We start from the raw sequence: 16,694 nt of genomic DNA, 5'->3' as shown, positions 1-16,694 counted from the left end.
TGTTATTTCTTGGCTCTGTGGACTGGCAGCTCGAGAGCCAGTGGTAATTATGTCTGCTGGTGGGGACGACAGCACAGGGGGAGCATGACAGTGTCCTCCAGAGAGGGGGCAGGTGCTGGGTACAGATGCTGCCAGGAGACTTGTTTCCGGGGTGATTTTGCAGGGGCTGAGGGTGGCAGCAACAGGCCCTGAGCCTTGTTCCTTGGCCAATGGAGAGCCTGTTTTTGAGAATGGGGTTGATCAGGGCCTTGGACTTGTTGGCCAGGGAGCATGTTCTTTGCAGAGGAGCAGCACCCAGGGCCTGATGGGAGAATCCTGGCCTTGTGTTTTGCTTCAGTTCTTTTATAAGCAGAGCCAGCCCAGGGTCTCTTATGGCATGGATGAGGCTATTGGACACTTCCTCGGAGGTACCTGGAGGCAGAGAAGGAGCCAGGAGTGAAGTCAGAATTTCTAGGCTCTAATTTAGGTCCCAACCCCTTGTCTTGTATGCATTGGAAAGCTTACCTGGCCTCCCTTAGTCTTCTCATCTGTAAAATAGGCTGAAAGTACACAGAAGATTATTGTGAGCGTTTTGAGATGCCGTACAGAAGGTGCTCCACATGGTAGTTTCCTTTCCTTCTCTTAGACTGGAGCCCTGTTTCTGTCCAGGGTTAGAGAGGAGAAACAGGGCTGGGCAGAAGGAGGGGAGTGCTGCCTGTGGCCCTGCAGCCCCAAACGATCAGGACTAGTCTTGTATCTTACTAGGTTGGAAAAAGCTGGCAGAGGAGCCCCCAGGCAGCTAGAGCTCAGGCAAGCAGCAGCGGTCCCAGACTGGCCGACTGAGGGAATGGGGGGTGGTTCAGCCTCAGCTCCCTGGGACCTTACACAAAGTAGTTCATCTTCTGGGGCTCAGTGTCCTCATCTGCAGAGGGTGGGGGGTTGTCAGTGGTTTCATCCCTGCCCAGGGTTACCGTGAGGCCAGATGAGACGGTGGATGTGACAATTCAGCTTCTAAAGGAGTAATGCGGGCCGGGAGCGGTGGCTCATGCCTGTAATCCCAGCACTTTGGGAGGCCGAGGCAGGCGGATCACTTGAGGTCAGGGGTTCAAGACCAACCTGGCCAACATGGTGAAGCCCTGTCTCTACTAGAAATACAAAAAAATTTGCCAGGCATGGTGGTGGGTGCCTGTAATCTCAACTTCTTGGGAGGCTGAGGCAGGAAAATTGCTTGAACCCAGGAGGTGGAGGTTGTAGTGAGCCGAGACCACAGCACTGCACTCCAACCTGGGCAACAAGAGCGAGACTCTGTCTCAAAAAAAAAAAAAAGAGTAATGCATGTCACACGCATAGGGCTGGCTATTTGACCAAGAGTAGTCCCTGCCTTAGGTTTCTCATGGGCCAGCCTGCCTGAGGCCTTTCCCTAAGGTCCCATGTTTGCTTCATGGATACTTGGTCAAAGACCAGAAATGTGTTATGCTAGCAGTGCTGAGCTGTTGGGTGATGAGTGTATGGGGACTAGCGTTGTTTCTTTGGCTTCTCCTCTTCTGACCTGCCAGAAGGCTTGCAGTGAATGTTCTTTAATCGAGGAGGGGCTACTCTAGGAGAACAGCCGAAAGGACAAAGGCTAGGAGCAGGACAACTACACAAGCCCTAGGTTTAAATCCTGGGATTAAATGCATGGATTAAACAGAGCAGTGCATCCCCAGCGCTGGGCAGCCTTGGGGTGGGTGTGGGGGTTATGGCAGTGCACACTAGGCAGGGAGAAACCAGAGGAGAACATTCTGCCATTATTCTAAAAACAGTGAGGAAGAGACGGTGAGAAGATTTAGTGTTCATGTATTACTTTAAGGGTCACAAGTGCATTCACATCTGTTACTGCATTTGATCTAGAGGATTTTCTAATGAAAGCAGGATTCTGAGGCCACTTCAATGGCGGAAGGGAAAGAATGTGGCTGGGACTAGGTCAGAGCTACTCCCAGAGCATGGGGGTGCACCATGTGGCCTGAGGGCAGTGAGCCAGGGAGGAGGGAGCAGGACAGCTGGGGGTGCTGGGAGGGAACTGGTGCTCCCATAGTGTCTGAGGCCCTGGCCTCAGAGGCTGGCCCCGGCCCCTGAGCTGCACATGAATTCTATTCTGCTGTGGCTTACCCACCAGCCCCCACGCCTGCCTTTCTCTGTCCCATTTCCCCCTACCCCGCCCTGTTGCCGTGGTTACACACACAGGCACTGCCCAGCAACCACCAGGAATATTTCACTTCGGCCCTGCCCCAAAGCCATAGTAACCACTCAGCCCACTTCTGCTTCTGGCTGGGGAATCACAGCCCTCTCTTGCACAGGCCCCAGTTCACATCAGTCCCTAGGACCCCCGAGGAGCCTTCCTGGCTGTCTGCCTATTGAGGGCCTATCACCAGCCTGAGGATTTGTGCTGCTGCTGCTGCCGCTGCTGCTAGTATGCTCCTCTCTTCTGTTCCTATTCTTCTGACCCAATTAACGCCCAGTTCTGCAAATCCACTCCTCCGTCTGCCAGACACAAATTCAGACACTGTTCTCTTAAAGGTCAAGGTCTAGGGTGGACAGGGGGAGGTTTCCACTCCAGGCCCAGAATCTTTCTCTCCTGAGTGTCACACCCTGTGAAGGCAGGTTGAGTCAAGTTCTGTGTGTGAGGCTGTGCCTGGGGCCAGGAGTCTAGCCATGAACAAGAACTGGTAAACCAGACGGGGGCGTGCGGGCTGAGGCATGGGCTGGGTTGGGGGAGGACAGGTGAGGCTTGACCTCTCCTGGTGAGATGAGTCACGGATGGTGCTGTAAGAAGGTGGTCCTGAATGGAGTTTTGAGGAGGTAGAAGGTGTCCAGGTTGATAGAGGGAACTGCAGCATGACCGAAGATGGGCCATGGTGACTGTAGGGACCAGCAAGGGGTTCCATGTCACTGGAGAGAAGCCCGCCAGTTAGGCTGCCCCAGAAAGGAGTTTAGACTTTATCCCGATGGCCATAGTGATGGCTTGCGGCCCACTATCCCCTGAACAAGATTGGTCTGCACGGACAGGCAGGAGGGTCCCCAGACCCTGGATGTGCCCAGCCAAGCTTCTTCCCACCCCTGCAGACTGCCTGGCTCCACCTGCTCCCATCATAACCTCTTGCTCCCACCAGAATTCCAGGTCAGCCTCCACTTGGGGATGTGCATCCTATATTGCTGCTCCTTCCTGTTCTCCCCATGGGCAGGGCCTCTGTGCCCCCGTCCTCTCACTCCCGAGCCACTCTTGCCTGGTGGAGGCTGCCCCTGTGGGTCCCCACCCTGGGTGGCCAGAGCTGGGGAGCTACTGGAGGTGGCGGAGTGGAGTGGTACATCGCCGAGGACAGAACGAGGGCTGTATTCCTAGTTGGCTCAGGGGACTAGCTCCTGCCAACCCTCTCCCTAGGATTTCTTCTCTCTTCCTGTTGGTGGCTGTGTGGGTGGACTTCACTGGGAAGGAGGGGGATTTCTTGGCACCTTCTTTCTCCACTCCTCTCCTTCAACCCTTTGGAGCTCCTGAGCGGCTCCTGTTCCACAGGCTGACTCCAGAGCTCAGCCTTGCCGGGATTTCCGGGCATCCCGGCACCTTCTCCTGGGCCATCTAAGTCCATGGGGGCATGGGCAGCACTCACCAACTGTGGCAACGGGGCAGCCATCAGAACCCCTGGCCACCAGTCTCTCAGTGACCGAGCTGTCCCCCAGGGTGAGTCACTTCCTTGGGTCTTGGAGGTGTTTTGGCTTCCGGAGGCTTCTGGGAGGACACCCTCCAGCCCTGTACCGCAGGACACACCCAGAGCCTGTGGTCTGGAGGCCTCAGGGGCTTGGGCTTCTGCCTCCAGTGCCTCACCTGGAGGAGGGGAGAGCAGTCCTGCCCAAAGGAAGCTGTGAGGCCCACTTGCTGCATAGGAGGGAAAGGGTAGCTCTGATGAGGGAGATCTGGGTTTTTAGGGCTGGCAGCTCCTTTTTATTCTGTTAGGAAGGCTGAGTCCTTGGTCTTGAGGTCCTGGGTATGGAAGCAGAGGAGGGCAAGTACTATTGTACAGAAGGAGGCTCAGACAGAGGGAGGGAGATGCAGCAGAGAGCTCCATTTGGCAGAGGGGAATGGGCAGGAGAAGGAAGGATGCTGGGGGCGGCCCCCAGCGGCATCTGCCCAGAACACAGCTCTGCCCAGCTCCCGCACAGCCCTTGGAGTGGGGGTGGAGATGTTACCATTTCTGGCCCCAGAGTGTCCTCTGCCTAAGTCCCTGTCCTGTGGCTGCTTGGAGGCCCCCATGACTCCTGCAGCTGAGGAGCTTCTCCCTTTCCACCCTGTCTCTTTTACCCCCAGCCTGCGTGTTGCCCCCAGGATATAGAGGTGGGCAGTGGGGTGGGACTGCCTGCACATACCAAAGAACACAAGAGTCCCACATCCTTGATGGGGAGCTTCTGGCTTGGTGATGAGGAGCTCTCCTCTTGGAATTAGACAGAATTTCCCGCTCATACAGCACATTTCCCTCTCCTACCCCCACCCCCAGCAGCCATCTGGCAACTCTGTGAGCTACTGAAATCCTCGGCGCTGGACGCCAAGAGCGGAGTTCTTGAGTGTGGGGAAGCTCTCCCTGGGGAGGGACGAAGGAGAGTTTCCATGGTTGGAAGGAGCCAGGAGAGGGTCCGGGCTGGACACAGAGAGGAAGGGAAGGGGGGCTTTGGGAATGTCCTTGTCAAAGCTACTTGAGAGGCTGAAGAGGAAGAGAAGAGGGCACTGGGGGCCACAGCCCAACCTCCCCACCGAGAGTCAAGCAGCAGAGCCACCTACCCGATCCAGGCACTTTCACATCTTAGCCAAAACTCTTGCTGTAATTGTGAGAATTGCAAACACACCAGGAACTGTTCCATAAAACAACTGGCCTGTGCTCCTCAAAAATGCCAGTGTCATGAGAGAGAAAGGTGGAGGGCCTCTTCAAGATGCAAGGAGATTAAAGAGACATGGCACCTGAATACAAGGTATGATCCTCGACTGGATCCTGGACAATAATAGTTATATAGAGAAAGGAACATTGAGGAAGGGTTTTCGGTTATGAGACTATTCTTGCAACTTTTCTGTAGGCTTGAAATTTTGTAGAATAACAAATTGAATACCAGAAGCTTGACCCCTCAGAACTGCTTCCTCACCTAAACTGGGCTAAGGGTGGAGGATTTTCTGTCTTGGAGAGGGCCTTTGTGGAGATGGGAAAAGGCCATTTCTGGGAGTGTGGCCATCTTTCTGGCTTGGGGCAATGGCAAAAAGGTGATAGCGGCTGGGCCAGCAAGGTGGGGGCCCTGTGAAGACAGACACCTGCTTATCTGCTCTCCTCACTCTTTCCCAAACAATGTCCCACACACAGGCAACTCGAGATGTGGTGCTGAGCCGGGTGCCGGAGCAGGAGGAGGACCGGACAGTGAGCTTGCAGAATGCCGCAGCCATCTATGACCTCCTGAGCATCACGTTGGGCAGAAGGGGACAGTACGTCATGCTCTCGGAGGTATGGCCGGCCATGCAGCCCACCCCACTCTCCGGAGTCAGGTGGTCTGTAAAGGAAATCAGACAGCCATTTGTCCCTTCTCCACCTGTCACTCCCCTGCCAGGCTGCTTTGCCGCTTTGACCTCGGCAAGTTGTACAAGTCTCAGTTTCCTCACTGGTGAAATATGGGTAGTTAGAGAACTCACCTGACAAGGTTGTTGGGGAGAGTGCGTGTGAAAGGCTGAGAACAGTGCCATGCACAGTAATAATAAATGTTCGCTGCTATTTTTATTACATGTCTACGTTTTGAAAGCACTTTCACAAATCTTATTCCATTTGCTCTTTGCCATCATCCTGTGAGATCATTCACATGTTAAGGAGGTGAACTGAGGGCCTGAGAAGGTGAGAGACTTGAGTAGGGTCACACAGCATGCCAGGGGCAGGAACTGGGTTTCGGCAGGGTGTCTCCCAGGAGCCAAGTGCGGGCCTCCTGCAGCCTCCCAAAAGCAGTGACTTGGGCAGTAACTACCCTGGAAGGGTGCGGATGGCTGGGGTGGGAGGACCCCTGGTGGGTAAGTGCTGACTATCTCCCCTCCCCAGTGCCTGGAGCGAGCCATGAAGTTTGCATTTGGAGAATTTCACCTTTGGTACCAGGTGGCCCTCTCCATGGTGGCTTGTGGGAAGGTAAGGCCCAGGGGGCGCTAGGGGTTGCACACTCACCCTCAGGGGGCTCTGCTGAGATGGACAGAGGGGCTTTTCTGGCCAGGGGAGAGGGTGGGGATTATCGTGCAGCTGGTTTGAACCTCCGGGAGAGTGAGGGGCGTGGGGTGGGCCACACAGACCCCTTGTGTGAATTCCTGTCCACGTGCGAGCTATGAGTGTGCCGGTGTGCAGGTGTGAGTCTGTGGATGCTCTTCTCTGAGCGTGCGTACATGCACGGGAGCATTGTATCTTCTGTGCTGAAGAGCTAATAATGTGACTGCATGTGGTGGATATGAGGTGCGTCCAGGTGAGTGAACATTGTTCCACGTGGCCTGTAGCTCTCATCCTGTCCACTGAGCATAGCATCAGGAAATGGCCTGCTTATGGACTGGAGACTTGCCTTGGAGGGGAAGCTTAAAGGGTGGAGCAGAGCAGCAGCACCCACAAGGGAGTTCGGAGGGAGTACTGCATGATGCATGGGGCTGGGAGCACCTGCATGGGGACAGGGCCTGGCGGGACGCTGCCCGGAGCAAGGAGCACTGGGCATGAGTTCACTCTCTATCCACCCAGCTCCAGTGCTGTCACCCCTGCTTTTTGCTCCGATCAGAATTATACTTACATAAGCCTCTATTTTAAGCAGTGACACGAAAGGAAAACCTTTCTGGAGCTGAGTTCTGAGGGTGTTGGGGCTGAGGATGCTATGAATGCAGGAAATAAGGTGGCATGAGCTTGCAGATTGTTCCAGGAGCTGTAAATATCCAGAGCCCTTTCATGGGGCTGAGGGAATTCCTCGCCCCCCTGGCCCATCTGTGCCACGTTCCATTTCTGGCCCCACAGCCGTCTCTGAGGAGGGCCCTTCTGGCTTGCCAGTGCCTCCTCCACGCATCAAGGGCGTGCCAGCCAGCTCGGGGCCTCGGCAGCCAAGGCAGGCCAGGCCCTGGCAGGGAGGGGGAAGAGGAGCAGGTGCTGCAGCCTGAGTGTGGGGAGAGGCTTGCTGGGGAGCCTTCCCTGCCCCCATCTGCTGGGCGTGTGTCTTTCCAAACCTCTGTCCTCTCCCCCATCACATCGGACACCTCGCAGAGCATGTTGAAGTCACAGCATGATCTCCTTGGCTCTGTGCTCAGCAGGGTCTTGTCAAGGCTCAGGGAGAATTCAGAACACAGGGCAAGGCCCTGGCCCTCCAAGGGTTAAGGAGTGAGAGAAACCCTCCTGCAGAACTGCAGGCAAAGGAGATAATGTGGGCAACGGTGAAGGGGCTGGAAAAGACGAGCCAGCCATGGGGATGGGGACAGGAAGGTGTTGAAGGCACCGGTCAGCCTGGGGTAGTAGGGACAGGGCTGGGAGGAGGTGAGGCTGGAGCTTCCATGGAGCCTGGGCAGACATCTCACAGTGTCATGGGCAGGTTCTCCCTACCTCCGGGAAACACAGAAAACCCGTCTAATCTTGGGACAGTGAGTACAGGTGGGAGAGGCCTAGGGCCAGAGCAGTGGTTCGCACCCTTCTGTGGGCCATGGACTCCTTTCAGGAGGTAAGGCAAGCTGAGGACTCCTGCTCAGAAAAATTCACTGCACATACAAGTTAGCTTTAAATCCAAGAGAGGCTCCTAGAAGCTCTCCAGGCTCAGTCAAAGGTGTCGTGATAGCCTGGGAGGTAAGGAGTCTTCTGCCTCTGACTAGCTGGACTCAGAGAGATCAGACACAGCCTGGCACCATCCCAGCATCCAGGGAGCTGGTTTCGTGACTTGGCTCCTTCACAGACCAGCAAGGTGGCCCGGGGAGTGGGCTTGCATCAGGGAGTTAAGATTGGCCAGTTGCTCATGCATGAGGCTCCATGGGCTGGAGACACTGTGTGTTTGGTGCAGCAGGAGATTGTTCTGGAAAGCATTCTCCACCCCCCTTGGGAACCCTGCCCACCAAATCAGTCTGGCTGATTGTCCCAGGCAGCCCTCAAGAGTGGCCAGACCTTGCCTTTGCTGAAAGCCTAAGGTGGAATCAAGGGCCTGTATCTGTGATTGTGCCCGAAAGGCCTTCCAGAAGGTGAGTCTGGGTAGTTGAATCTGCAGGAATAATGGATGAGTTCCGTGACATGATTTAGGTCGTTCCTTCTCTTGCTCTCTGCGCGGCAATTGCATTGGCTGTGTTGCTAGGTAACCAGCATGACAAAAAAAAAAAAAAGCTGCTGCTCCTGCTGCTGAGTCCTCAGATGGCTCCTTAAATAGCAGCGTTTTTTGGTGTACATGGGGGTGGGGTGGAAGGGGGTGGAATGCAGAGGGTCAGGGTTAGAGAACCCTGTATGGCAAGGATCCAGAGTTCAGCAGCCATGAGAAGGAGGCCGAGGAGAAGCCTGAGGCTTGCTGGGGTGTGGATGGAGGGGCCTTGGGGAGGGACTTGGAGTGGTGTTCCCAGGGCAGGGCCTCAGGAGGAGGTAGATAGCCTGACAGTGCCTTCAAGCCCCTCAGGCACCCTGGCACCTGCCCACACTGGGCACCCTGTGGAGTCTCCCAGCCTGCAGGAGCTGGTCACCTGCTAACACCCTCTTGTGCTTGGCCTCCTCCCCTCTTGTTTCCAGAGAGAGCCATGGGGGTGGTGGCCTTTTTTGTCTCTCCCACCCTTTCTGTGGGGTCTTTTGAGGAAAGAGCCATGGCTTCATCCCCTTTCCTGAGTGACCGCACAACCCCTAGCCCAGTGCTGGGTCCAGAGCACACCCTCGGCAAAGACACCCGCAATTAACCTAATAAGTCTGAGCCAAAGCCCAGGGAAATCTATCACGTCTGGGTTGAGAAAAGCTCTTCCTTAGATGGCGGGGAAAAGGGGAGGCCAGCTGGAGGGAGGCGGGGTGTCCAAGCTGGACATAGACCATTCGGATCCTAGCTGTGCACCTTCCAGTTGCTCATACCCTGCTGTAGACAGGCAAGCTTTCCAGAGCATCCGTTTCCTTCTGTACCTCCAGAGTTGCTGGGGGGATATGAGAGCTAATTAATGGGGGGTTGCTTGGCCCACAGTAGGGCCCAGTACATGGGAATTGTCATAGTTACACACAGGTACCTGCAAACCTGGAGGTCACACAGGTACAGGGGTGTACACACTGGGAGGATTACTGCTGAGTTTCCTAGAAAAGGTTCCAGCCCAGAAAGAGTGTGTGTGGGGGGGGGGGGAGGGGGGGGTTTGGGGGGGGATGGTGGAGGGGGCGTGCAGGGAAACAGGCCTCCTTTCTGGCCAAGGTGGTCATCATAGAGGCAGTGTAGGGTAGTGGTTAGAGCCAGGCTACGTTCAAACCTCAGCTCAGCCATTCATAGGCTGTGTGGCTTTGAACAAGTTACCTAACTTCTCCGCATTTCAGTTTTCCCATCTGTAAAGTAGAGTCAGAGTATCTACATCATAAGATTGCTGTAAAAATTAGATCACTTGGTATTTAAAATGCACTTAGAACAGGAGTCTCCAGACTCTTTTCTGTAAAGGGTCAGATAGTAGACGTTGTTGACTCTGCAGGCCCAACAGTTTTTTGCAACTATTCCACTCTGCTACTGTATCAGGAAAACAGCCATATACAGTATGTAAATGAATGCACATGGCTGTGTTCCAGTAAAACTTTATTTACAAAAATAGGCAGAGGGCCAGATTTGGCCTGTGAACTGTGTTTTGCCAACCCCAGACTTAGGACAATACCTGCACATCCCAAGATCTGGATAAGTGTTTGCTGCTGCTGTTCTTCTCATTACTGTTATTGGTAACATTCGTGTCTGGCTGTGGCTGCCCCCAACCCCAGCCCTCCTTCACACTTGGCCATCCTCAGCAGGTCCAGTCTGAGTCCCTGAAGCCTGGGGGGATCCTCAGATTACTGTCTGGAGGTTCTCTCCGGCTCTGCCAGTTTAGAACATCTCTCCTTCCTTTCTCCCAGCCTTTATACGACACCCAACCCCTGCCATTGACCATGCCTCCAGAGTCCTTATTTATTTATTTGTTTGTTTGTTTCAGACACAGTCTCACTGTGTCACCCAGGCTGGAGTGCAGTGGCACAATCTCGGCTTGCTGCAACTTCCATCTCTTGGGTTCAAGCGATTCTCGTGTCTCAGCCTCCTGAGTCGTTGGGACTATGGACACACGCCTCCACACCTGGCTAATTTTTGTATTTTTAGTAGAGACGGGGTTTCACCATGTTGGCCAGGCTGGTCTCGAACTCCTGAGCTCAAGTGATCCGCCTGCCTCAGTCTCCCAAAGTGCTGGGATTGCAGGCATGAGCCACCATGCCCAGCCCTCATTTAGAGAGCCCCTGTCTACCTCTAAAATTTCTGTGCTTGAAATTTGAATTCCTTTTGGAGACCTTCCATTCGTTGTCATGTTAGCTGTCATCATGTTACCTAAAGAGCAAGGGTCACAGCCTCTAATCTTCAGATGAGGAAACTGAGGCCCAGGGAGGGATTTGCCTGCCGACACTGCCTAGGCTTCTCTGCCCTGGCCCTCTTCCTGGCTCCTGAGAGCAAAGGGATACAGAGTAAGGCTTGGTTGTTTGGGGAGCTCGCCCCACTGTGGGCCCTTGAGATCCAGGGCTGTGAGTGACAGTGTTTCCTGCTCTTTTTTCTGCAGTCAGCCTACGGTGTGTCCCTGCTGCGGGAGTGTGTGAAGTTGCGGCCCTCGGACCCCACCGTGCCCCTGATGGCCGCAAAGGTCTGCATCGGGTCCCTTCACTGGGTGAGTGAGCTGTGAGGGCAGGGCCCAGAGGCCTCCTGTGGGGAGGGCGGCAACAGCTGGCTGTGCACGTCTTGACGTGTATGTGAGGGTGCATGCGGAAGGTGGAAAGGATGGGAGCTACCAGGCAGATGGGCCTGGGCAGGGAGAAAGTCTCTGAGGAGCTGCCAGCCTCCAATGGCAGGGTCCCCTGACTCAGGATGGTTTCTGTTTTGGCGGTTCAGCCTTGAACTGTGGCCTCCAGAGAGTGAAACATAAGGAAGTAGAGGTGCCCCCCACCTGCCCAGCAGCAGAGTAGTAGGTAAGACCTTGAGTTACCTGGACCAGCCTCATCATTTCTGAGGCTTCAGATGACCTTAGCATCCAATCTGCAAGGGCCTGCAAGGCGCAATTCTGGGGGCAGAGCTGCTCTTGGCGGAATGGGAAGTTGGTCTTTTCTGTCAGCCCCTCTCCTTCCTCTTGGCTCCAGCCCTCCAGGGCCCTGCCCTGTGCTCCGCTGCCTGCTTACTGCTCTCTGCAGAGGCAGCTGAACTGTTAGGAGGCTATGGCTCCAGGTGTGCCCTCTCCCCAGTTGGAGGCCTTTAACCCCCCGGTTGGGGGTTGCAGGCTCCTGAAGACCCCCATGAGATCAGCAGCTTGGAGTAGTGAAGGAGAACAGTGCCAGGAGCCCAGGTCCCCCGCCTTGCTGTAGTCCTCCTGCCCTGGGTCTGCTCGGATGCTGCTCCAGGCCTATGAGGGCTCTTGGGCCACGGCACTGGGCCCCAGCAATGGGGCCTCTGCACAGGTATCTCTTCAACTGGGAGCCCACTTCTGGATTATCTTTGCTTTTCTTCAGTCCCAATCAGCTTGCTGATGTCAGCCTCCTATTTCTACCCTCTAAAGCAACACAGAGCAAGTGCATCCTCCCTCCTACATGATGGATATCAGGCCCCTCCCCACCCACATCTCCCCAGTTCCTTCATCTGCTCTCCGGGCCCAGGGTCTCCTACAGTGGGCCCTTCCCCTAGAGATGGCCTCCCTGTCTTCCAGTTGGCCTGACACCTTCGGCCACCCCTCACCATTGTGTGCCCAGCTTGTTCTAAGGCAGTGGGGGCCAGGCTCTGGGTGCATACAGCAGGAGCTTCATAATTAGCAGCCTTTACAACTCTTCTTGCCACCTTTCCTCCTGTACACAAACAAATCATGGATTCTGGGGAGGGAGGCAATGTGCTTTCCACAAATTCCATGTTCCAACCTTTCTTCCCTAGGATTGGAAACTGGCCCCATCCCTCTGCTGGGTCCCCACCTCGTCATTGCAGCAGGGCTCGCCTTCTCTCTGCTCCAGGGAGTCAGTCCTCCCAAGCACAGAGGCTGGGTGAAAAGAGCACCTTTCCCCTTTTCCACCTGGTTCTCAGATCCCTGTGTCTGAAGTGCCCCATCCCCTCTGTGGCTGATTAGGAGGAAGGGAAAGGGTGGCATCTGGCTCGTGTTCTTTATGCTGTCATTTAGGCTGGGGAGAATTACGTGAGATCAATCCTGTAATGGGCTCTGGGCTTTGGAAGGAGCAGTGTAATGAGGTAGTTAAGAGTTTCACTGCCCACCCACTGGGTACCCTAGAGTAAGGCACCTAACCTCACTGTGCCTCAGTTTTCTCATCTGTAAAATGGAAACAGTAAGTCTCCTCCTCGGGTGGGACATAAATGACCAAGTAGGGAGAGGGCTGGACAGGTCAGGGAGGCATCATGGAGGAGGCGGCCTCAGACTAGACTCAGAGGGCAAGGGAGGATACAGGAGGGCCAAAGCCAGGCCCTTCCATCACAGCTTGCTTTCCCCCGCCTCATGAATATCAGGGAACCCTTGGTTCCCAGGTCTTTTGGGGAAGACAATTGGCACCCAGAGGTAGGGCGACCTTGTGAGCAAGCACTTTAGATGCAGGTGGCCCATGGGTGCTGAGCACGTGCAGCAGAGGGTGGAGATATGAGCCAGAGTGTGCAGAGCAGGTGGGCTCCCCGACCCCAACTCAGGCCGCTGCTTGCTCCTAGGGCTTCTGAGAGGGGCCTCAAGCTCATCTCTGAGATGAAACCCAAAATACCCATCTCTGAGGGGGTGTAGCGGGGGAGGGCATCTGTGCCCCTCAAGGCTGCCAGCTCTGAGGTAGCTGTGGGTCCACCCAGCCAACGGCCGCCCTTGCCAGGAAGCCCTAAATTTAGGTCTTCCCACCATGCAGGAGCTGTTTCCCTCAGCAGCATAATTACAGTAATTATGTGCATTCAGATTACATGGTAATAAAATTAGGATCAAATCAGTCCAAATTGAAATCAGATGAGTTAGGAGCAAAGTAATCAATGACAACATAAATAGAAAAGCCCAAAAGGAAACTTAAACATGCAGACTTGTCATCAGAATCGAGGAGAAGGGTGAGCTGTTTAACTTCAGCTGAGCAGCATATTTGGGTTCAGGGGCTAGTTTGAGCCAGGTTTTAAATCAGGCACAGGCCAGAGTGATGTCCCATGGGTGGCCCGGGGGTGGGCTCCTGGCAACCTTCCCTGATCTGGAAGCTTCACCCCCTGCACCTCCTACCTGTCTTGGATACAGATCACATCACAATGTGATCATCTGTGTTTCTTGAGTGCGGGAATTATCTGTCTCTTCTTTGAAACCCCAGCCCAGGGTTCAGTGCCTGGTGCTTGCTGGATGGCTCCTTCTTGCTGATGGACACATTCACTTGGCAATGAATTCTGTCTTATGTGGTGCATGACTTCCTAACTAGATGGGGAACTTGCTCACTTGCCGTGTCTTGCACTCTGACCCCCTCTCCCCCACAGGAAGCCTACATATAGTAGGTGCTATACTAGTAACTGACCAAGCGACACACATCCCAACCTGCCAGGAAGAGACCAGATGAGGGATCTGTATTTGGTTTGGGGGTTCTCCCAGCACTCTGCAGCTAATTCTTGCTCCCTAGGTGGCACTGTAAAGAGCAGGCTGTGGGATATCCAAGGGTTCTGAGAAGGGAGGCAACAAGCTCCCCACAAATTTCGTGTTTGAGCCCCTTCTTCTCAAGGACTGGAAACTGGCCCCATCCTTCTGCTGGTTTCCTGCCTCACCATCCCTAGTTTTATAGGGAGGCCCAGAGTGGGTCAGTCCTGTACTCTCTGTTCCCGAGGCCCACAGTGAAAAGAATGGGTCTGCCTGGCAGGCAGAGGGTGTTCGTGCATGAGACAGGGCACGGATCCCAAAAGGCGGCTCACACCCTCTTCGTCTCCTGCCTTCGCAGTTATTCTGGCTCACGTCAGCCCCCAGCAGGCCCAACCAAGCCCCATGAGCAGGGGACAGAAATCTGGGGGTGGACAATTTGGCCTGGGTTGCAGAAAGGGAGGCTGAAACTAGGACATTTGAAAAACGAGTTGTGCTGGGTGAAGCTGGACTGGGTGGCCATGTGCCCAGAGGCGGAGCACCTGCTCTTCCCATGTCCTGTCCTCATGCCCAGGAGCCACTGTTGGACACCCCACACCGGGTCTGGGTCTGAGAGCAAGGTTGTCTCTTGGGGATTGTGGCAGGCAGAGGGACGTGTATGGTCACGTGCTGGCTGGCTGATTCGGGGGTTTGCACCAGGATGGGAGTAGCTGAGCAGGGTTGGGTTTGGAATGGGAGAGCACTGACCCTGGGGCTTAGCCTGAAGCTCCCTTTGGTGAGGGAGGGCTTCCCAGGCTCTGACTCAGTGACGCCAGCACTGAAATCAGAGAGGCCTGCATGGCAGCCTCCTGCCTTGGCATGCCCAGCCTCCTGCCAGGGTCCCTATTTTTGCAGCAGAAGGAAAGAGAGATGTAAATATTTTTTTGTATCCCTCCAATTATTTAAAATTCATTTAACTTAAAAAGTTGAAACCTTTACAGGAGGCAAAGAGGAAAGACTATGCATGTGTGGTGTCACACTGACAGCAGAGGAGTTGCAAAATGGAAACAGGGCATGCTCATCTTTGGAAAGGTCTCTGACGCCATCTCTCACCTCCTTCCTGAGGAGGGCAGCAGGGGGTAGTGGAAAAGTGCATAGGCTTTGGAGGCAGAGATAGTAGAGTTCAAATCTCTGCCTACCCATGTACTCCCACTTACTAGCTGTGTGACTGTGAGGGAGTAATTTACCTTGTCTGTGCCTCAGTTTCCTCATCTGTAGCCTGGAAACAGTCATGTCCGCCGTTATAGGGTAGCTGTGAATATCAGAGATGACATGAAGAGTGCCCCTGCTTAGCACGCTGTGGGTACCTGAATGGTAGCTATCACTGTTACAGCCCCTTGAAAATGGCAGGCACACAAAAATGATGCGCCTTGATGTTTTTGACTTCATTTTTCAAATTCAGGGGTGGGCAGAGCCAGGAAGATGGATTAAGTGTTGATGAGGCAGGGGAGAAAGAATGCCAGCCCTCCTGCCACCAGCTTGTAGAAATTAGAAAGAGTGCCTACTCCTCCCAGGGAGGAAAAAAAGGGGATTTTTCAGTAGAGCAGCTAACAGCAGGTTCCGGGCTCGTGGGAAGGAACTAAGGAGAAACTGGAGGTGCTGTTAAAAACTCTGCAGGCTCAAAAATGAACTTTCTGTAGTTCCCAGAAAGAGAGGAACGAGGGTGAAGATTCCGAGGGTAAACCTCTTTGGCTCACTGCAAGGTGAGGAAACCCTTGAAATGGAAGGCAGTCCTGGGCATTAGCAGAGTGTGTGAGCAAGAAGCCAGTCTGTGTAGGGACCAAATTCGAGACACTGGAGAGATAGAGGAACTTGTAAAGTCACAGGAAATTTTTCCTTACTTATGTAACACAAAAACAAAGGATCAAAACATTATGTCCTTCAATGCATCCTTTTCCAAAGGGTCAGAGAGGAGAAAAATGAAACCCTACAGAGGGTGGCTGTGAATCAGCATCAGGAGACTGGGGTTGGAAACACAGTTCTGCTACTTCCTAGACAGGTGACCTTGGATAGGTCGCTTCAGCTCAGCTCCCTGTGCCTCAGCGCCTTCTGCTGTGAAACACCGATGCCATCAGGTAGCTGTGGTGCTGTGAAAATGCCAGGGGAGCCCTTAGTCACTCTAGAATTGCAGAGGACGAGGCGGGGAAAGATCTTCACCTGGGTTTTAGTGGCAAGGTTCCATGGCTGCCCTAGATAAAGAAGGCATTCAAGAGCAGTGTATCATTGGGAGAAGGAAGGTTGAAAAGAACTCTGGAAACTCACCCTAGAAGTATTTTGATGAGCAAGGAGGGCCCGGTGCTGTAACCTGAGCTTGCTGCAGAAGCAGCAGCCTGGACTACAGAGCCACCAGCTGTTAACTTGGAGGCCACAAGGAGGAAGTGTCTGGAGACGGGAAAGGGCACATGAGGTGCTAGGCAGGGAGGAAGACGTCTGGAGTAGAGCAGAAGGGCAGGTGCTGGGCCAGTCCGCAGCCATCTGATTAGAGCAATGTTTCCGGATCGCAGGTGGAGCCCATTAGTGGGCTGTGAAATAGAACTCTTAAAAAAAAAATTTGAGGCCGGGCAAGGTGGCTCACACCTGTAATCCCAGCACTTTGGGAGGCCGAGATAGGTGGATCACCTGAGGTCAGGAGTTCGAGACCAGACTGGCTAACATGGTGAAACCCCATCTCTACTAAAAATAACAAAAATTAGCCAGGCATGGTGGCGGGCACCTGTAATCCCAGTGACTTGGAAGGCTGAGGCAGGAGAATCGCTTCAACCCAGTAGTCAGAGGTTGCAGTGAGTCAAGATCATGCCACTGCACTCCAGCCTGGGCAACAAGAGCGACACTCTGTCTCAAAAAAAAAAAAAAAATTTGAGACTGGGGTGGTAGCTCATGCCTATCATCTCAACATTTTGGG

At 54.2% G+C, this 16,694-nt stretch overlaps 1 protein-coding gene across 11 annotated transcripts in view; it reads left to right on the top strand.

Moving 5' to 3' along the window:
• The window catches only part of TTC7A (tetratricopeptide repeat domain 7A), a 159,649-nt gene that overhangs the window by 84,229 nt on the left and 58,726 nt on the right, over positions 1–16,694 (top strand). For 10 of the 11 annotated variants that reach the window (XM_054547586.2, XM_063713683.1, XM_024242697.3 and 7 more), the window contains 3 exons: positions 5,355–5,492; positions 6,072–6,155; positions 10,757–10,861. In XM_054547586.2, the coding sequence (XP_054403561.1) occupies positions 5,355–5,492; positions 6,072–6,155; positions 10,757–10,861 (327 nt within the window). The remainder of the gene's footprint in view (positions 1–5,354; positions 5,493–6,071; positions 6,156–10,756; positions 10,862–16,694) is intronic. The other variant, XM_054547585.2, reaches the window with a different exon arrangement.

This window comes from Pongo abelii, chromosome 12 (assembly GCF_028885655.2).
Source record: "Pongo abelii isolate AG06213 chromosome 12, NHGRI_mPonAbe1-v2.0_pri, whole genome shotgun sequence".
In the NCBI taxonomy this organism is placed as follows: Eukaryota; Metazoa; Chordata; class Mammalia; order Primates; family Hominidae; genus Pongo; species Pongo abelii.
The sequence above is the reverse complement of the archived record's forward strand: the minus strand, read 5'-3'. Positions and strand labels throughout refer to the sequence as shown.